Genomic DNA, 20,971 nt, shown 5'->3' on the forward strand with positions numbered 1-20,971 from the left:
TTTTTTTTCGATAGTCTACAGAACAACCCATCGTTATACATCGTATAACTACCCTAACCTGCCTAGTTAACCAAATTAACCTAGATATTCCTTTAAATGTATAAATGTGTCTTGAAAAATATCTAGTAAAATATTATTTACTGTCATCATGACAAAGATAAAATAAATCAGTTATTAGAAATGAGCTATTAAAACTATTATGTTTAGAAATGTGGTGGAAAAATCTCTCCGTTAAACAGAAATTGGGGGAAAAAATAAACAGGGGGGCTAATAATTCTGACTTCAACTGTATATTCAAATGTACACACATATACTTAAACAAAAATAGCTCAAAATGAATATTACATTATTATGTTATTTAAAATAATTGATGTGATACTATATAATTATAGTACAGTAGAATATACTTCCCAGAAAATTCAGTTTGCAATCAGGAATAAATGTTAAAGTATTAAAACAGACAGCAGTAATGGTTTGAAATGGTAATAATATGCATAATACTAATAATATTGTAGTTTCACTGTATTTTACAAATGCTACCGAGGTGGACTTCACTGTGAAATATTGTATGATCAGTAATTTTGAAAATGTTCAGTGTTCAGTGTTGATTTTACTTACTAAAAGGTACAACCTAAAGATAACATGATCAGTTTAATCAAGATTTTACTTTTTCTAATTAAAAAGACTTATTAGGCAGAATAAATAATATAGCACCAACCATGTATCACACCAAACTGCCTTTTAAATTTCACCTTAATATTCTCTATTATGCTGTGACAAAAATAATTGAAGCAGGCAATGACATCATAAAGATGCTCACACTTACAAAGCACGTTCATTTTCAATGGGCTCATCTATATGCCCTAATCCCTTCGAAAGGTTTACCCTCTGGAGTGACAGCTTCAAAGGAATTAGGGCATAGGGATGAGCCCTTCCAAATGGAACACTGTGTGTGACACCAAACAACTTCCCTGTGCAAAGGATCATGGGAGCCCCTAAGTGTTCGTCAGCTTTGCCCTTCAAATTTTTTCATTCCGAAGGACCTTTCAAAGTGGCCAGTTTTGAGCACTTTGCTTGGGAACGACACTTCAATATGGCAGCTATGATCGTCCGAGGTGTATATCCTATTGCAATGTCAGTGCAAAGGATATACACTTATGTGATTATCATGTGTCTGTTGCACTGAGTCACATGATTACATATTGTCAGCAAGGTAATTTTTACAGTGTGTGAAAGCAGCACTTTGTTTACTATCTGCAGCCATGACATCACAAAATTATTTGGCAGAACAAACCGAACTCACACAATTTAGATTAAGTGGTACATTTCTGTTGTTCTTTATTGGAGTTGTTAAACGTGAATCTTTATACACTAGCTTTATACAAGAGGAACCTGTTCAAGAGTCCTGACAGAGAATTCTGAGATTGAGCAGGGCTGGAGCCCCTCATCTGTGTGTGTGCAAAGCAGAGCTGCCTCTCCTCTCTGAGCTGCCCATCATTAATAGCAGTTAAACAGATTAAAATGCAGTTTAAGTTGTTTTTAATGCGTTTATTTAAAGCACTTTTAAAATTTTTGCTGCGCGAGTAAAAAATTCTGCTAGACATATCAGTCAAAAGCCCCTTTCACACATCGATACCGGTAAATGTCCAGAAAATTACCGGAATGACTTTACCAGTAAATTAAAAAAGTGCCGTTCACACAGGCAAGAACGTTCCAGAATTTTTCCAGCAAAGACCATTCACACATGCATTCCAAAATACTGCTAAATTGTGACATCATTAACCAGAAATGAGCTCTAAACAGCTGCGCTTGTATTTGTGAACATAGAAGGGGTCAGGCTTTTGTTGATGGTTGCACCTTTATTTAAAGCTTTAGCATTCATGCAGCTGCTTTATGAGACATCCAAAGGCAGAAGCCCGAACCACAGCTAAATGTTTACCCATCTGACTACATTACAGATTCTGTGCATGGATAAGTATTGTGAACAACTTCGATGAAAACATATGGCGAAACACTTTCGCATGTCGATATACATAATATGTGTATGCTGGCGCTCCTTCATGTGCACATGCGTCAAGCAACTGAAGCAGAGCTTGAAAGTAAACAAACAGCAGTTTATCATAAGCATTTTATTGATAATGTTTTACACAGTTGGCACTAAGAAGGAACATAGAAATGTTATCTGACTAATATCTAGCAGCTAAAGGTGTCTGGAAAAATATTCAAAGGCTTTTATTTTCATAAACAGAGCTGATGTAAATGCATCTGAATGTTCTGATTGGCTGAATTAGACGTCTCACTTCAGCACGTTCTAGATGTGCACGTGCTCTTTACTTCTCCAATTTTCCTTCTGCATTCACACAGAGCAGCATTTTTGCAAATTACCAGTAATGTTACAACTTCTCTTTCCAGAAATCTGCTGGAATGAATTTACCGGTATTTTCAAAAAGGGCCTGCTCACACATACAGACCTTTCTGGAAAATGGCCCGTAATTTTCTGGAAAGGTCTGTATGTGTGAAATGGGCTTAAATTGTGTTCAGACGGAGAGAAAGAGCACATTAGTCATTTAAACGTTTAAGTTATCAGCAAACAAATGACAGAAAAAGATAAAAAAATTAATAAAAATAAAACAGAGAATAAACTAAAGTAAAAATGTTTGTTTAAATATTTATTTTTCATTCTAAAAAAATGTATAAAAGTATATTAGCAGCAAAAAACTATACAGTGGTCCCTAAATAATGACGGGAGTTAAGTTCTAAAATTAACCCCCTGTAGGCGAAATCTGCGAAGTAGTCAGCTTCATTTTTTTATAACTATTATAGATGTTTTAAGGCTGTAAAACCTCTCACTACACACTTTATACTATTTTCTTATACAGGCATTACCATTTTTCCTGCAGTCACTGATCCACAAAGCTAAAGCAGACTCCATGCTTACGATGGTCTTGTTGCGCACTATTACAACCCTTTTTGCATCTTTGTTGAAACTTATTGCTGCTGTCTTCCTTATGTTATTTTCCTCCCTCTTTATGTAACAAACCGAAGATTTATTTATTCCGTAATAGTGCCCTACAGCCTCGTAACTTCTACCTTTAACATGTCCAGAAGTCCAACTGTTTGTGCAAACTTGCAGACATACAGTACAGCACGTCAGAGTCACGCTGATAGCGATCAAAGAGTCAAATGTCAAATTGCACTAAAATAAATCCATGAAACTGCGAGGTCACGAAAGGTGAACTGCAATATAGCAAGGAACCACTGTATTGGCAGGTGGCCAATATCAAAAATCTGAAATGGAAAATAAAATATGTAGTTGGTGCATATCTAGTTTTAGCCTTAATCTTGTACTTGATTATTTTGAGTTAATGCATAAGATAATAATGATTTCAAAAAAAGCTAAGCAACATATACAGCTGAAGTCAAAATTTTATTTTATTTAGATATTTCTCAAAATGATGTTTAACAGAGCATGAACTTTTTTACAGTATTTCCTATTTCGTTTTATTACTTGTTTTATTCCAGCTAAAATAATAAGTTAAAAAAAACAAACATTTTAAGGTCAATATTATTAGTCGCCGTAAGCCTTTTTTTTCTTCAGTTTCGATGCACATAAAGAATTGAAGTCAAAATTATTAGCCCCCCCTGAATTATTAGCCCCCCTGTTTAATTTTTTTCCCCAATTTCTGTTTATTGAAGAGCAGACTTTTTAAGACATTTCAAAACATAATAGTTTTAATAACTCATTTCTAATAGCTGATTTTTTTCAAGACACTTCTATACAGTTTAAAGTGACATTTAAAGGAATATCTAGGTTAATTAGGTTAACTAGGCAGGTTAGGGTAATTAGGCAAGTTATTGTATAATGATAGTTTGTTCTGTAGACTATCGAAAAAAATAGCTTAAAGTGGCTAATAATTTTTACCTTAAAATGTCTTTTAAAAAATTAAAAACTGCTTTTATTCTAGCCGAAATAAAACAAATAAGATGTTCTCCAGAAGAAAAAATATTATCAGACATACTGTGAAAATTTCCTTGCTCTGTTAAACATCATTTGGGTAAGATTTAAAAAAGAAGAAAAAATTCAAGGGTGGGCTAATAATCCTGACTTTAACTGTACAATGACTTGCCTAATTACCCTAACTTGCCTAATTAACCTAGCTAAGCCATTAAATTGCACTTTAAGATAAATATTATAGTATCTTGAAAAATATCTAGTCAAATATTATTTACTGCCATCATGGCAAAGATAAAATAAATCAGTGATTAGAAATTAGTTATTAAAACTATTATGTTTATAAATGTGTTGGACAAATCTTTCCTTTAAACAGAAATTGGGGAAAGATATACTGGGGTGGGGGCGGGGGGCTAATAAATTCAGACTTCAACTGTATATATTCAAACTATATGCTTGTATTTCAATGAATCGCTCACTTGATAATTTTGATGAATGTCTTTTTGACCAACAAAATGGTCATCTAAGCACATGTTTGGGTTTCTGGAGAAGAAATAAAATTGCTTTGGCATCCTCAGTTACTGAGAAAGCTGTTGACTGGCAAGAGAGCAAGGGTGTTTTTGCTGCTGAGGCAATCAGCGGACAGGTACACTTTCCACTTACATGACCTTGTGAGAAGCGAGGCCTCAGCGAGATCTGTTTTGAAGCCCCTGCCTGATTCCCTCAGCTTTAATAAAACATGTGCGAGCGCGCAGCACGAAAGCGCTTTGAGCCGAGGATACTGTAAAAACCTTGTCTGTCAGAGAGATAACAAGGTAGCTCTGGCGTAGTGCTAATTGGCCATTGCGTTCCTATATGCAAAGAATATTTATCACTTCTGGCAGGGCTTGAGAGCATTTCTCTTTTTTTTCCACTTGAACAGTTTTGCCCTTTGCAAACTGTGAGTTTTATCAGCGCATTTGAAGATGCAAAATGAGATAATGAGTTTTGGAAACATGAGGAAATGTGCCCGCTGTTCCTTTGGGGTAGGATGTTAGGACTGCTTAACAAGCACACACTGCTTAGACTAAATCACAATTTTGACACACACACTCATTACAGATAAAGGAGGCCTCCGGGGGCCACGGCTCTACTGCCAGATCCCCAAGACAAAATGCGGTGTTTGACCAAGCTATGAAATGTTTCCCTTGTGCTTTGCTCTGTTTCACAGCACGAATCTGCGACTTCATCATTATAGTTTACAAACAAAAGTCTTTTCCAGTTACCGATTTAATTCATTCGGATAGTATCCACTGTGTACACAGCATGTTTTTGATTCAGTAAAATGAATGAGGTCTGTTGCTGAATTATGTTGCATGATTATGTACCACTGTGATGAACTGACTTTTATTAGACTAAACTTTGATTCATTAAAAAGAATTAAGGGTCCGTTCTTCGTACATTGATTACTCAATCAGCTGGACTTGGTTGTTGATAATTTTATATGATGCAGGATAATTAATAATACCAATAATAATAATAATAATAATAATAATAATAATAATAATAATAATAATAATAATAATAATAATAATAATAATAATACCAACGGTAATACTGTACCAAATGCTGATATTTTCTTAAATTAGTAACCTATAGATTACATACATTGAGAAAAATAGTAAAATAGTTTTTGAATATTTTATAAATATATATAAAATAGATGTAAAAAAAAAAATAAAAATTGAAATAAAACTGCAATCTACACTCAAAATCACACAAAATAAAAGTACAAAAACGAGGGTGTTCTCTCCCCAAGAAGGTCAAAGAGAACATTTATTAGCAAGGACTTTTTAGATACAAACACATACTACTTTAAGGAAATGACCCAGCTTTGGTACAATTTGTATATGATAGTACACATGGCCAATATTATTGTTTTTTTATTGTTTTTTACAGAAATTAATAATATTTTATGCAGTCATGTACATGTTTTGGACAGTTTGACAGTGATTTGATGCTTCGCAAACGTTGCAGACACCTTTATCAATACCAAAATACTTTTCTTGATGCAAGATTAATTCAAACAGCCTTTTTATTAAGAAACCGCTCTAAAAGTAAAACTAAATAAATTGCTAAATACTCTTGACACATAAAAGTGTAAAGCCTGCAGCCTATAACAAATGTGGAAAGTTATTGTGTATGATATTTAATGATATTTTGTGTATTATATTAACAGTTTACTATAAATTTCATATAATTTTGCACACATGGGCAGTTGAATATTAACCAGATGATGTCATAACACATTTTTTACAATGTGCTCAGCCTGCTGGTTTGTCCATTCACACACATTTTTATCCTCACATGATCTCTTATAACAAAAATCACATGACTTTTTCTAATGCACACACTGGAATTTGTTCAGTATAAGTGTTTCCATAGTAGTTTATGCGCATCTTTTCTTATCGAATGAAGTTTATCCTATTCAGTTATGCGCATATGTTTTTTTATGCACATTTTCAAAATTGATGTGCATCTTGGCGTTTCCATTAACCGTTTTTTTATGCGCATATACTACATGCACATAAAAATAGGTGGACGGAAACATAGCTACTGTATTGCTGATCATGATTTTGAGGATCGATAGATCTGTCCTTCACAACACATGCAGAGATCTCAGATCCATTCATCCAGACATTTTAATCTGATTTGCGAACTTGTTTGAAAAACCAAATTAGCCAGAGATCAATTATCAAGATTAAAAGATCCAGGATCTAATAAATCATCTTAAAATTATTTAAGCAAAGTATGAAGAACGAACCCCTGGTATTAAGAGTCATTTATTTGGGAATCTGACTACACTGGTTGGTCTACATGCTTTTGAATAAAAAAAAGTTCAAAAGATTCATTTATTTGGGAATCTTTTTTTATAAGTATTACAAATTCACTAAAAACTAATTCACTTATTTGTTTAGAAATTGGATTACCTGTTCACATAGTATGTTGTTGGTTCACTAGTGTCATTCACTCAAAAATCATACTACAATTGTTGTGTTGCATTTGAATCAACAAAAAAAGCAGGTTGGAAATATTTATTCAATGTGGAATGAGAATACACTGGTCACACATTACTCAAATGAGCCTAGGGCTGCACGATTAGTTGAAAAAAAGATTGTGATCTCGATTCGACACCTCCAAATGGCGTTAAAAGTGTCCCATACTGTATTTATAAGGTATAATTTATGTCATTTCTGCCTTCATTTAATAAAGTGTTTGCGGCGGCAAAAAGCACACATGAGCTGATGCACTGTTTGTTTACTACCAAGACAACGTGCGCGGGAAGTATGACTTGCAAGTATGTTTTTTATTTCCTCAAAGTAACGGCGGCCATGACATGAACCGCACTCTGCAGTGAAAGTGAAACTAAAATCATGCACATCATTTAAATAATCATATCGCATTTTACACTTATGATTACGATAAGCATTTGATAACGTTGTGCATGAAAATAAATGTTTACTGGGTCACTACTCTAGCCTATAATGTTGAACATATTGCAAGAAGGAAATCCGATAATGACAAATGTTTCATTTTACCGGTAAACAATGGTCTTATATTGTTTTCAATGACAAATAACTAGCATATGTCTCAAACATAAAAATTCAACTTCAACTTTATTAATAGTTGTACTCTGATGTAATCACTTTACTGTTAATTAACAAACAAGACAAATTTAAAGTCTGTTCAAGTTCACCATTCCAAGTCAATACAAAATTTTGCATTTTAACCAACAGTAGACCTGCACATAAGCCTAATATTATTCTTGTAGTTTTACCATATGTTTGATAATAACAATAATAAAAGCCTACTCATATTCATTTTTATTTTACATCCAAAGAATAGTAAGAAAATCGACATCTTGATTTTAAGTAAAAAATAAATAAATATAAAAAAAAAAAATTGTGATTCTTATTTTAGCCAGAATCGTGCAACCCTAAATGAGCAATTTATTATGAAATGTCACAGCATTTTTAAAATTCATTTAAAAGTGGTAAGAACCATTGTTATGACATCTACTGTATGTACACTGTTGCACAACATGCCATTGGTTAAAAAAAAAACTATTCAAAAGATTAATTTATTCAAAAATCTGACTAAAAAGTTTACACTGTTTTTTGAGAGATGCAACTCTTTCTAGGGGAAAAACCATTGACAGAGTTTAATAGAAAAAATAATACAGAAAAAGAGATCAGTTTTGAGATCATATAAACTTGAGATAAAAGCTCCATCATTAAAAAAATGTTAAATAATGCTGTCTAAAATTGCCTTAAAACCCATACAGTGTTTCCAAAAGTAGATAATTAAAAATGATTCACCATAGTCATACCAGTGTGACCAGTCTCAGCCTGGCGCGTGCCAATGACAAAGCCATCTCAATAAGATTTTCAACTCGGGAAAAAAACTGAGACTATCTTCTAAATGACAAGCACAAGCCATTACACAACGAACCACCCAAGACTCCTAACAATGGCTTATCCAGCAGTTCTCATTGGGTAAAATCTAATTAAACAAGCTTCAAAGGACAAAAGCCTGACTACCATGAAGCCGCCTGTGCATGTTGAAATGAAAAACGCCATTAGAGCCCATGTTAGCTCTTATCAAAAAGTCAGAAAAGGTCATAATATGTCATGGTTTTCAAGCGGAGATGTGAAAAGAGGCTAATTTGGAGGATGCACATGAAGCCAGGTCATATTCGATAGATGTGCTTGTCTTGATTACTTCCATATACAAGTCTTGCGAGATACCTTTATTAGAAAAATACACGTGCAGTGACACTTGCAGGTCCAAAAGCTGAAGCAACCTGGCAGTGTTTTGCCTGTGTGCCTGAGTAGACACATCTAATTGCGTACTTTCACTTGTCTCTGGTTAACCAAGTATACTGACACTCACTGTTTCCCTCTATCTCTGCCAACAGCCATGGACTCTGCTTCTGCAAAAGGGAATCTTTGTTTTGACACGGGCAAACCCTGCAACCCATGTCTGGATGCCACGAAGGCTTGCAACCTCAACGACACATGCAAGAAACAACGCACCGCACTCTTGGCCACTTGTAGTCCTGCGGCTCCCATTCAGCAAGCTCACGAACCCTGCAATCGAAAGCGCTGCCACAGGGGTCTAAGGCAGTTCTTCGACCGCGTGCAGACAGAATTCAGCTACCCACTGCTCTTCTGCTCCTGTCGGGATAAAGCATGTGCTGAACGCCGACGGCAAACTATCATGCCTGCGTGTTCGTATGAGGAAAAGTCAAAACCTAACTGCCTTGAACTAAGGAGGACCTGTCGTTCAGATCCGCTATGCAGGTAAGGTTATTCAGTCCGGGTCATGGCACCAGAAAATCTACAAAAAGGCTACATTTATTTTGTAGGCTGCATATAATGATTATTTTGATAGTTGATTAATTAAAAATGAAGCTTTTGAAGTTTTAACAATGACAGTGACATTTGACCTGATGCTACAACTGCATTATGGTCTAGGTTCCTGCAGTCTTCTCTGGGTATATAGGCATTGACTTATATAGATGAGCAGAGTTCAGTCAGAAATGTCACCTGGTTACTACTTTGAACATGTGTTCATGTAGTGTCATGTTCTACACTATATACTTATGCACTATTCTATGCCATTTTGTAGTATACATAGTTAAAGTTGTCTTAAATTTGTTACATAGCAAAAGGGGAGGGGCTTTTATTGAATTCTTCTTTATTATAGTGTTTTACAATGTAGATTGTGTCACAGCAGTTTAACGTAGAAGTTCTAGTAAATTAAAACTAAGTCAATCCAGTTTTCAGAGTTGATGTTCAGTTTAGTTCAGTTCAGAGTGGTTTAATTTTCACTGCTGCAAGGCTAAACACTTAGGAGCAGATCTATCGATGCGCAGCTCCACAAGCCCCAAACCAAGCAAGCCAGTGGCAATGGTGGCAAGTAACAAACTTCACCATTTGACGACAGTGAAGGAAAAAAACATTAAGAGAAACCAGGCTCAGTTGGGCGCATGACCATTTCTCCTGTAGTCAAACGTCTTGTGCAGAGCTGCAGTCTAGGCACCAATAAGGCACTAATGTTGTAGTACTATATTTATATTCGATTGTGCAAGCAAATTCTCCTATGGAATAATTATACCACCTCTGAAAAGTGACTGAGGTTTTAGGTACTTTGGCTTTCCCATAATTGCTGATTGGGAAAATGGTTTGATTTTATGTTTAGTTAGAAAACAAAAACTTTATATACAGGGTTCATATGGTCTTGGAAAACCTGGAAAAGTCATACAATTTTGACATGGCATTTTCAGGCCAGAAGTTTTGGAATAACAGAAAAACTAACAAACTTTTGGAAAAATAGTTTAACAAATATCTGTATATTTGAACATAGGTTACTTTACTTCTTTTCTATCCATAGATCTAAAAAATGTAAACAAATTAGATTAGAGTTTTATGATACAGTATGCTGTAAAAAATTTGAACATGCATTGTTTTTCTTATTATTTAGCCCATATACGTAAACATTACATTAAACATTAGGCCATGAAAATGAACTTGAAAGTCATGGAAAAGTCATGGAAAAGTCAAAATTTGTACGAAACCTGTATATTTTGTTCAAGTGCTAGCATGAAAATTAATGAATTCAGACTTGACTCAACTTTAGGCTTAAACTAATTTCTTACATCTTTTAACAAACAAAGAAACAAACACACACACACACATTTATTTACAATTGACGGCAGAATTATTAGCCCAAAGCAAGGAAATTTTCACAGTATTTCTGATATTATTTCATCTGGAGAAAGTCTTATTTGTTTTATTTTGGCTAGAATAAAAGCAGTTTTTAATTATTTTAAAGCCATTTTAAGGTCAAAATTATTAGCCCCCTTATGCAAAATATTTAGTCTACAGAACAAACGCTCATTATACAATAACTTGCCTAATTACCCTGCCTGCCTAGTTAACCTAGTTAAGCCTCTAAATTACCCTTTAAGCCGAATACTAGGGTCTTGAAAAATATCTAGTCAAATATTATTTACTGTCATCATGACAAAGATAAAATAAATCAGTTATTAGAAATGGATTATTAAAACTATTATGTTTAGAAATGTGTTGAAAAAACTTCTCCCGCTGTGAAACAGAAATTGGGGAAAAAAATAAACAGGGGTAATAATTCAGGGGGGCTAATAATTCTGACTTTAACTGTGTATATATATGTATATATATATATATATATATATATATATATATGTATATATATATATATATATATATATATATATATATATATATATATATATATATACAATTTTATCAGAACCTGAATTAGTTATCTATTCAGTATTAGTCTTGTCTTTAAGTTTGTCTGTTAACTGTCCAAAAACCTAAAAGAACAAATATAAAATTCACTTTCCTTTATTTGACTATAGTCGAAGTACTTGTTATATAGTAGGCTTTCTATTTACAACTGACATACTATAACCTATCATCAGAGGGACAGCAGAAACAGAAAAGAGGTCCGATCTGCAGGCGATCCATAGTTTCAACACACATTACAAACAGTGGATCAGCAGGAGACAAATTCAAAAGCAGACTCAAAAACACTGTAGAGATTGAATCCATAGGTGGTCAAAAAGCAATCCACTACAAATGCAATGGATATGTAATCTATATAGTCAAGAACTCATAAGCCATTGGAAGTTATTATTGACCAGTACAATGACTGACAGCTAGTAGCAGCACTGCATTGACTATAAGGTTTGATTAGTAATCAGTGTATCCAAGCATGCAATGTCTTGACCCTGTTTTATCACTTAATATCCTGATGTCACAAGAACAAAAACCATCGATCGGCCTCGCACTCCATGAACATTTGCCATCTATTAGCAACATTGAGAATAGGTGTTTTTATTGAGTGGGGATTGTTAATTAACCTGGTATGGTGAACTACAAGGAAATTGATTGGCTGTGTGTCAAATGAATCTCTTCTATTCTAAGCCTGTGCTCAGTTCTCTCCAGTTCATGTGTCATTCATCAAAACCCACCTGGGACTAACAGGAGATCGCCTGAACACAAACTTGTCTTTGAAAGACAATGAAAGAAAAAACAAACAAACATCTCTTCTTACTTGGACTTGAAGTTAGAGGTCAGAAAAAAATGATTAACTGAATCACGAGTACTAAAAATGTAATTAAATGAAATGCCACAGTGCTGCTGTTTATGAAATTCTGACATTTATTTCTTTATGTTTTTTATAAAACTTAAAAATTATATACCTGTAACTTAAAGGTGAAGCTTGTTTCTGTCAGCGAAAAAAAAAAAAAAAAAAAGTTACACAATGTTCAGACAGCAGCATAATACAGTAGTCTGCAGATCTGTGTCTGAGTCTTTAATTTGGTTGCACTAAGACACACCTTGGTTATTCAGGGAAGTAGCAGCTGCTTTCTGTCACCAAACTCACAGCCATACGTTTCAGCCCTCACATATTTTTGGTGAAGTCTTGCTGAGTTAATGAAACTACCTGAACAAGAAGTTGCTCAACTAGAGCTACTCAGTGTTATGTAATGGAGACCAACTGAATGCATCATCCATCTAGCAAGTTTTCAGAGATACAGATATGATTTCTGAGACAACTGATGGTTTAGATCCAGATTTTGTTGTCTGCATGCAACTCGTGTGTTACACTCTTTATGAAGTTACAAAATATTCAGTCAGTTAATTAGGATTTAACCAAAGAAATCGGGCATCTGTTGAAATTCTAGTAAAATGTCGTAGGTCCCACACATTGCTTAAAGCATACATTAGATCTAATTGTGTCTAATGAAATTGAGGTCATTGATGTAGACATTATACCACAAGGTGATGATATAACATATTAATACCTCTTACTATACAAGCTGTGTTTATCTGAAATTAGCAGAGTTAGAGAATTAGAGAATCTGCACAGTTATATCACCCCGGTAGAACTATCGTCCCGTCCACTAAAGACAATTTCACAAATAACTTACCTGATTTTCTCTATTTCTAAATGCACCTTCAAATGCAAATGACCTTGATGTAGTAACTAGCAGTATGGATGCTATCTTTACTAACACACTAAATGCTGTGGCACCCATCAAATTAAAAAGGCTAGGGCTGCACGATATTGAAAAAATCTGACACTGTGATATTTTATTTTTCTGCGATCCATATTGCAATGTTGAGCATAATTTCACCAGATTACTTGAATGCTCTATGTGGAAAGAATTTTCTTTTTAGATTGATAAATTTAGGCCGGCACATCTGGATGAAAATTAATAAACCAATCACAACTGAATTATCAAAATCATTGAATTATCAAATGTAAAATAAACTGTATAGACTTCATAAATCTTACTTTAAGTTACTAACTATATAAATTGTCATGCTCAAATGCTTAAAACTGGCATGAAATGCTCACACAGTCACAGATGTTAAAAGTATATGCAAACGATAACATTTTTAGTAATTTTTTTGCAAAGTATAACAATAAATCACGTTTTTTTCAACTGTAACTCTATAGCATTTACTAGACTATAACCCTGGTATGGTTTAGAGCGAATAACCAAATCTGAAACATATGCCACAAAACATTATTACTAAACACTTATCCCACATGCCCTATTTCAAATCACTGCTGCATGAAGCTTCAAAGCCACTGTATGTCATTTGTCTTGAACCATTGATTTAGAGTGCATTTCTAACTGTCAGTCACATGACACAAAACAACATCATGACTGTTTCAAGACATTTTGAATCATTTTATGTGAAGCATGGATTCCTTAAATCCATGCTTCACATAAAATGATTCAAAACAACATCATGACTGTTTCAAGACATTTCGAATCATTTTATGTGAAGCATGGATTTAAGGAATCCATGCTTCACATAAAATAATTCAATGTCTTGAAACAGTCATGGTGTTGTTTTGAAGTCATGGTGTTGTCAGAAAAAATATATATTTCCTATTTCAAAATAATTCAACAATGTCAAAAATATGCTTACATGTTTAGTGAGGTTTACAATGTACTGCATTGTAGTAATAATAATAATACTAATACTACTACTACTACTACTACTACTACTACTAATAATAATAATAGTAAAGAAATGTATATTTTTTATTAAGTTACCTTACATTTAAATAAATAATATCAATTATTATTATTATTTTTATTATTATAATTATTATTATGAGTGCTTTACATCAGGGCAGTTAAATATTATATGTATTTTTCTTTAAATCCTAAAGTTGTGACCATTTTTAAGTAGGGTTGGGTATTGTTTTAGGTTATTTAGATAAAAAAGATACTTTTAAAATGGCACCGGTGCCAAACGGTGCCTGAACCTGAACCTTTTTAGCCACACAATTATTTGACAAAAAATAATTAATCATTATAATTGAGCAATATAAATATATGTATTTATAATAAGTTTAAAGTAAACATCAATTCATATTTTATATATTTGAATTGCATTAATATATTTCTTTTTGATCATTTGAATGCAAGATTTGCATTATGCTATTAACATTACATTAGCTTACTACTAACCTGTGGAACGGCTGTCATCAAAATCAGGGAACACCTTTTTTCTGGGTTTGGGGCTTGTGACTACTTTTGTATGGACATCAGTGATCTAATGATTTGCCTTAATCTGAATAAGACAATAATATGATTTAGGTGTTCACATGAGTTGCTTTTTGAATGTTACATTCATGATTCCCAGTTACATGTTATAGCACATAGATCCAGTAACGTAATTGCATCACCAGCCTATAAATGTTTCCTCCGCAGTTTGTGTCTGTGATCCTTTAAGATAATCAAAAATCATTGTGTACATGGTAAACTCTTGATCAGAGTATTGTCTTAATCATATTAAAATCAAAGTATTGGTGACCATGTAAACATACTCACTGAAAGTGCCAGATGATGTCACAAGCTGTGCATTCCTCACCTTTAAGTTGATTCCATGAGCCCTCAAGTTTCATAAGTTTGATGTGTTTCCCCCCTTACACGCAACTTTGTAAAGCATCTGCTGCATGTTGGTGTCAGAATACTTGCTTGTAAAATATAGCCATACTTTAGAATGCTGAGTTTAAGCAAATTAGAAGACACGACGCGTACTTACGTGTGCTTTTGATGCATCCCTTAATGCTTAATAAGGGCGTCACACACCGGATGCACCACTCAGAGCCGCGACACGGCGCGCACATGACAGTTGAAAGTATCACACAACAGACACGCACATGACAGTTGAACGTATCACACACCAGACACGCACAATCGCATGTTATTTAAAATGAAACTATTCAGATGGCACTCTGTGGCGCGGCAGAAATATGAACAGTATCCCGAGTCGTGGCTGGGCACCGCGGACAGCCGCCGACTTGCGGGGCTGGTGTGTGTACCCTGATAGAAACCTATGTTTAGAATTTCGAAAATGCATGGCACTGCATGGCGCGGCGCTTCTGGTGTGCGACCTGCTTTACGTTCTTGTCACAGCACCAGTGGCACCAAAATTCATATGCTGATTCGGTCCGGTTACAAAGGTACCGGTGCCATCACTATTTTTAAGTAGCTCCAAAAAAGGGTTCACAATAGCCAATTCATGTCAGCACAGACAAAATTAAAGTCTAATTTGTGGAAGTATTTCATGTTCAAAGCAATGACAGTAGCTGTCACTGTCATCTGCAAGTTGCCTGCAAGAGCTAATACACTGTCTAAACCAGGCATGAATGGTGCACGTAGAAACAACAGAAGCCTGCCCTATAATCAGTCACTCTGTCAACAGTTAATGTTTCAAAACTGATGCTCAAGATGTTACAATGTTCATTACTCACAATAAAATGAAATATTGGTGTGGGCCGTACAGTTAATGTTGATTTCATTATTGTAGCTTATTAGATGTGCTTCTGTTGCCAGCATTTATATCTAAATATGGATTCCATGTCAGGAAAACCAACATTATCAAACATTTAAATAACAACTAATCAATATTAAACTGAATCAACGCAAAACCATATAAATAAGAATTGTATCACTGAATTTGCTGCCCTAAAAAATATCTCAATACAAAATGCACAAAAAGAAACCACCAGGGGTGAGAAAAATGTGTGCAAGCGTGACATTTTTATCCATCTTGTATTCAACAAGTCTGCTTGATGCCTCCTTAACTCGGCCTCTTTTTACATTTATGGCCACTGGAGTCCAGACCCTTTGTCCTCAAACACTGTACGTTATGTGAACTGAGAGAAAAGTGAGGGCCCCTGCCAGGCCAACCTGAGGACTTTGGCTGCCCTTTCTATCTGTCACAGCCTCCAGAATTCACCTTGCCTTTCCCATAGCAGGAGACTGGAGGACATCCAACAACACAACTCACTCCATGAAGTGGCCAGGCTGAGCATATAGTAAACACTCGCATTCGTATGCGAGTGTTTACCGTGAAGTTTTTGCAAATCTGCCAAAAAATTTTGTCCTTTGTGAAGGGCATTTTATTTGTAACCTTATTGTAATTTATAGAGGACATCCTGGGGTTTTCAGAGACACTAAATAATGAGGTTTGTTCAATGGTCAATACTTTTTTTTTAATGTGTGACTGCATAATTCAACAATATACACTCACTGGTCACTTTATTAGGTAAATTTGTCCAACAAATTTACTCAATTTCTCGACTTGTCTAACAAATTTACTGCAAAATGTCTAGACTGGTTCGAGCTGATATAAAGGCAACAGTAACTCAAATAACCACTCGTTACAACCGAGGTATACAGAAGAGCATCTCTGAACACACAACACAACCAACCTTGAAGCGGATGGGCTACAGCAGCAGAAGACCACACCGGCTGCCACTCCTGTCAGCTAAGAATAGGAAACTGAGGCTATAGTTCACACAGGCTCACCAAAATTGGACAATAGAAGATTGGAAAATCGTTGCCTGGTCTGATGATTCTCAATTTCTGCTACAACATTCGGATGGTCAGAATTTGTCATCAACAACATGAAAGCATGGTTCCATCCTGCCTTGTATCAATGGTTTAGGCTGGTGGTGGTGGTGTATAGTGTGGGAGATATTTTCTTGGCACACTTCGGGCTCATTGACCATCATGTCAATGCCAAAACCTACAAAACCTCAGTATTGTTGCTGACCATGTCCATCCCTTTATGATCACAGTGTACCAATCTTCTGATGGCTACTTCCAGCAGGATAACGCACCATGTCAAAGGGTAAATAATCTCTGACTGATTTCTTGAACATGACAATGAGTTCACCGTACTCAAATGGCCTCCACAGTCACCAGAACTCAATCCAATAGAGCACCTTTGGGATGTGGTGGAACGGAAGATTAGCATCATGGATGTGAAGCCGACAAATCTGCAGCAACTGTGTGATGCTATCATATCAATATGGACCAAAATCTCAGAAATATTTCCAGTATCTTGTTGAATCTATGCCACGAAGGTTTATGGTCGTTCTGAGGGCAAAAGTGGGTCTAACCTTGTACTAGTAATCTATACCTAATAAATTGGCCGGTGAGTGTACTTTCTTGTTATACAATCTATTGGCATGCTGAATGGCATTTTAGTGGGTGTCCTCTGTAAATACAGATAAGCATGTGTGATATTCATTAGTGAGGAAGTAACAATGAATTAGTGAATTAACAAAGAATAATGAACAAATTACAATGAATTGTATTTATACATACACATGTATTTGATGTTGATTATATATTTATGGGTCTCGAATAGAGTGCTAAATATTGTATATAGTTTATTTTGAATTATGTTATGAATAGCTTTGATGCTTTCCCATCTCAAACCTGAACACAAGTAAGATTAATCTGAGCTTTTGACAGTGTCCAAAAGCATTTTGAGTAAGCTACCATGCAGATGAAGCTTTGGCTTAAGCTTAAATGTTGAAAAGCCTGCAGTAGACTCTTATTCGAGTCAGGTGACATGGATATTAGATTCAGTGTGCCTTCAGGAGTTGTTTGAATGATTCATGGTCTTGTTGCTTAGACTTCATGGTCATGGTCCTGAATCTCGCTGGACCCCTGGACTTCTTAAAAGATGCTAATTTAACCACACAAGCAGAAAAATATGCACACACATGCACTCACGGGGAATAAATCACATTAGAAATAGGTACAAAGTCAAGAGTTCTAAAAAAAAATGCTTTAATGCTTTCTTATTATGTAGCAGCTAAAGCCCCCCAAAGGAAAAAAAAATGGTGGTTAGTGTTAGAAAACATAAAAATAATAAAATCATCATAGATTGTTCCTGAAATGATATCTTAAAGTATCAGAATTGACATGTAAAATTAATATTTGAAAAAAATGTTCATGTACAAAATGAGACACAGCATTAAATTTCCTTCCCTGAAATATTTGGCCTTGATACTTTGCTTGTCCAAATGTGTGCTGTCTATTGTTTGCGGATATCCATGCTGGGCTGAGGCCAGAGTGTGAAAAGGACGAACACCCTAACCATCTGTTCCCAAATCATCAGTCATAAACACTCCAATTAGGAAATGAGGGGAATGACTGCCATGAATCGCAGCTGAGGAAGGGCTTATATCTGTCGCTATTTTTGTAAAATAATGTTTACTAATATAGAGCCCCTTCCACAAATAAGACATAATGCACTATCATCACTGCGAAAATCTGTGTTGTGTAGCTTGATTGGTTGAGCATTGTTTTGTAGCACAACAATCATGGGTTTGATACCAGAGAACACATGCATTGGTTTAACTGTGTCTTGAATGGACTGTAAATCGTTTTCTAAAGCTTTTGCCAAATGCCACATGTAAATATCACATTTTTGAAATTTGAAATATAAAAAATAGTGGGTAAAATGCCATTTATAAAACACAGTTTGATTGGTTATGCCAGATATACTTAATTTCATGATGACATGCAACATCATGCTGTCATTATTTTTGCGTTCACTAGAGCAGGGGTTCCCAAACATTTCAGTCTGTGACCCCCAAAATAACAATGCCAGTAACTTGCGACCACTATCATTATTGTTATTATATAGTTATTATATATTATACCACTATCATACCCACTACCCTCTTAGGTGCTTATAAATATACAAACCTTGCACACAACGGCGCACACACTTTAATAGGCCCAAGTCTAATCTTGGTGTAATTTTGGAGACCTCCACTCGGAGACCATCCTTCATGTTCAGTCGTGGCCTGTATTTACTTTGTGTGTTTTAATGGTAAGTTTAATCTGTAGCCATAAAATTAATCCGCTGCATCTGACATTATTGCTGTGCCTTTAATATAATGTTATCTCCCCAGGCGTCACAATTCAATGGGAAAAAAAAAAAGTAAGGCTGATGGCTTTTTATTTACATGTTGTTTTTTAATGTAACTATTAACTACTATTTTACCTTCTGTAGGTTTATGGATGAAATATGTTAATTCTAATAGTTTAACCAAATTAATTTGAGTTTTGGAAATATTGGGAACCACTGCACTAGGTATGCTGAATTTTAAATCACATGTCCAGGCCATCAGTATTAACAAAATAGGAACATGTTGATATTCTAGTTTCAATAATTCTACTACTACAATTAGCAACAATAACAGTCATGTTTAATTGCCTAGATAGGGTTCTCACACTTCCTGAAAGTACTTAAAAGTACTTGAATTTTAGACATATGGGTTCAGGGCCTGGAAAGTACTTAAAAATAAACACAGGTCATTGAAAGTTCTTGAATTAAATCTTAAATTAAATTTGTTGGTTTTATTTCAACAATTCTACTTAATTGTCAAAAACAGAATGAAAAAAAAAGAGAAACTCTTAAATTAAAAATCTTAAATGTACATCTTACACATTAACACTGACAAATACTGCACATTTGATCAATATTTCAGAAACCGCATTTGAATATCACCACTATTGAGTTTTATTAAAATTCTTTGAACATGGACTTTTAAAATGGTCAAACTTTTTGAAAATGACTGAAATGTTAGGTACAATAAGGGCTGTAATGGCACTAAATATGGGGTGTAAATTACAAAAGTGCTTCATTTAAAATTAATGGTGCTTTAAAAAGTCCTTGAAAGTCTTTGAATCTGCTGTTCAAGAAAGCATGGGAACCCTGCATAGAGCTTGTAGTCAGTGCTCTTATCCAGGAAAACACAACTGCAAATAAGACATTTTATATTAGGGATTGGCAACTTCGGCACATGGTGATGTGCACTTTCACCGTTTCATTTAGGGAAACTCCTAAGATAAATAAGTGATATCTCTGAACTTTAATCATCAATCTTTATAAAATGCTGCACTTCCCACCTCCAGTCGCCATGACTTCTGGGTCTCCTGAGCGATTTTTTTGCTCAAGTCTGCATCGATGCATCCTCAATATCAAGAAAACATCCAGGAACTTTCACGCGTCTCCTGTTCTTGTGGTCTTGAGTTTTGGAACTGAACTTTGGCATTCGATGATGACGTTACACGAGAACACAAGGATGCAAGATAGCTGAAGTTCGCATATTGAGAAACAGCCAGTGTCTTCACAATCACTAGAAAGCTTTAGGCAGGTGTGTTTAATTAGGGTTGGAGCTAAACTCTACTGAAGGTGCCCATCCCGATATATATTGGGAGATAGTCTAGTATACTGATAGTACAATATGTGCATTAGATAATACAGAATAATAGTATTGATTAGTATGTACAGAATAATTTAAACATAATAATTTTTGGTGAGTTAGCTGCAATTATTCAATTCAATTCAATTCAATTCACCTTTATTTGTATAGCGCTTATACAATGTAGATTGTGTCAAAGCAGCTTCACATAAAGGGTCATAGTAAATAGGAACAGTGTAGTTCAGTTTGTAGTGTTTAAGTTCAGTTCAGTTTAGCTCAGTTCAGTGTGGTTTAAAATCACCACTGAGAGTCCAAATACTGAAGAGCAAATCCAACGATGCGCAGCTCTACAGATCCCGAACCATGCAAGCTAGTGGC

At 34.9% G+C, this 20,971-nt stretch overlaps 1 protein-coding gene across 1 annotated transcript in view; it reads left to right on the plus strand.

The window, feature by feature from the left end:
• The window catches only part of gfra2b (GDNF family receptor alpha 2b), an 87,957-nt gene that overhangs the window by 45,959 nt on the left and 21,027 nt on the right, over positions 1-20,971 (plus strand). The window contains exon 4 of the mRNA XM_056467523.1: positions 8,910-9,294. Within this exon, the coding sequence (XP_056323498.1) occupies positions 8,910-9,294 (385 nt within the window). The remainder of the gene's footprint in view (positions 1-8,909; positions 9,295-20,971) is intronic.

The sequence above is a fragment of the Danio aesculapii genome, chromosome 10, assembly GCF_903798145.1.
Source record: "Danio aesculapii chromosome 10, fDanAes4.1, whole genome shotgun sequence".
NCBI lineage: Eukaryota > Metazoa > Chordata > Actinopteri > Cypriniformes > Danionidae > Danio > Danio aesculapii.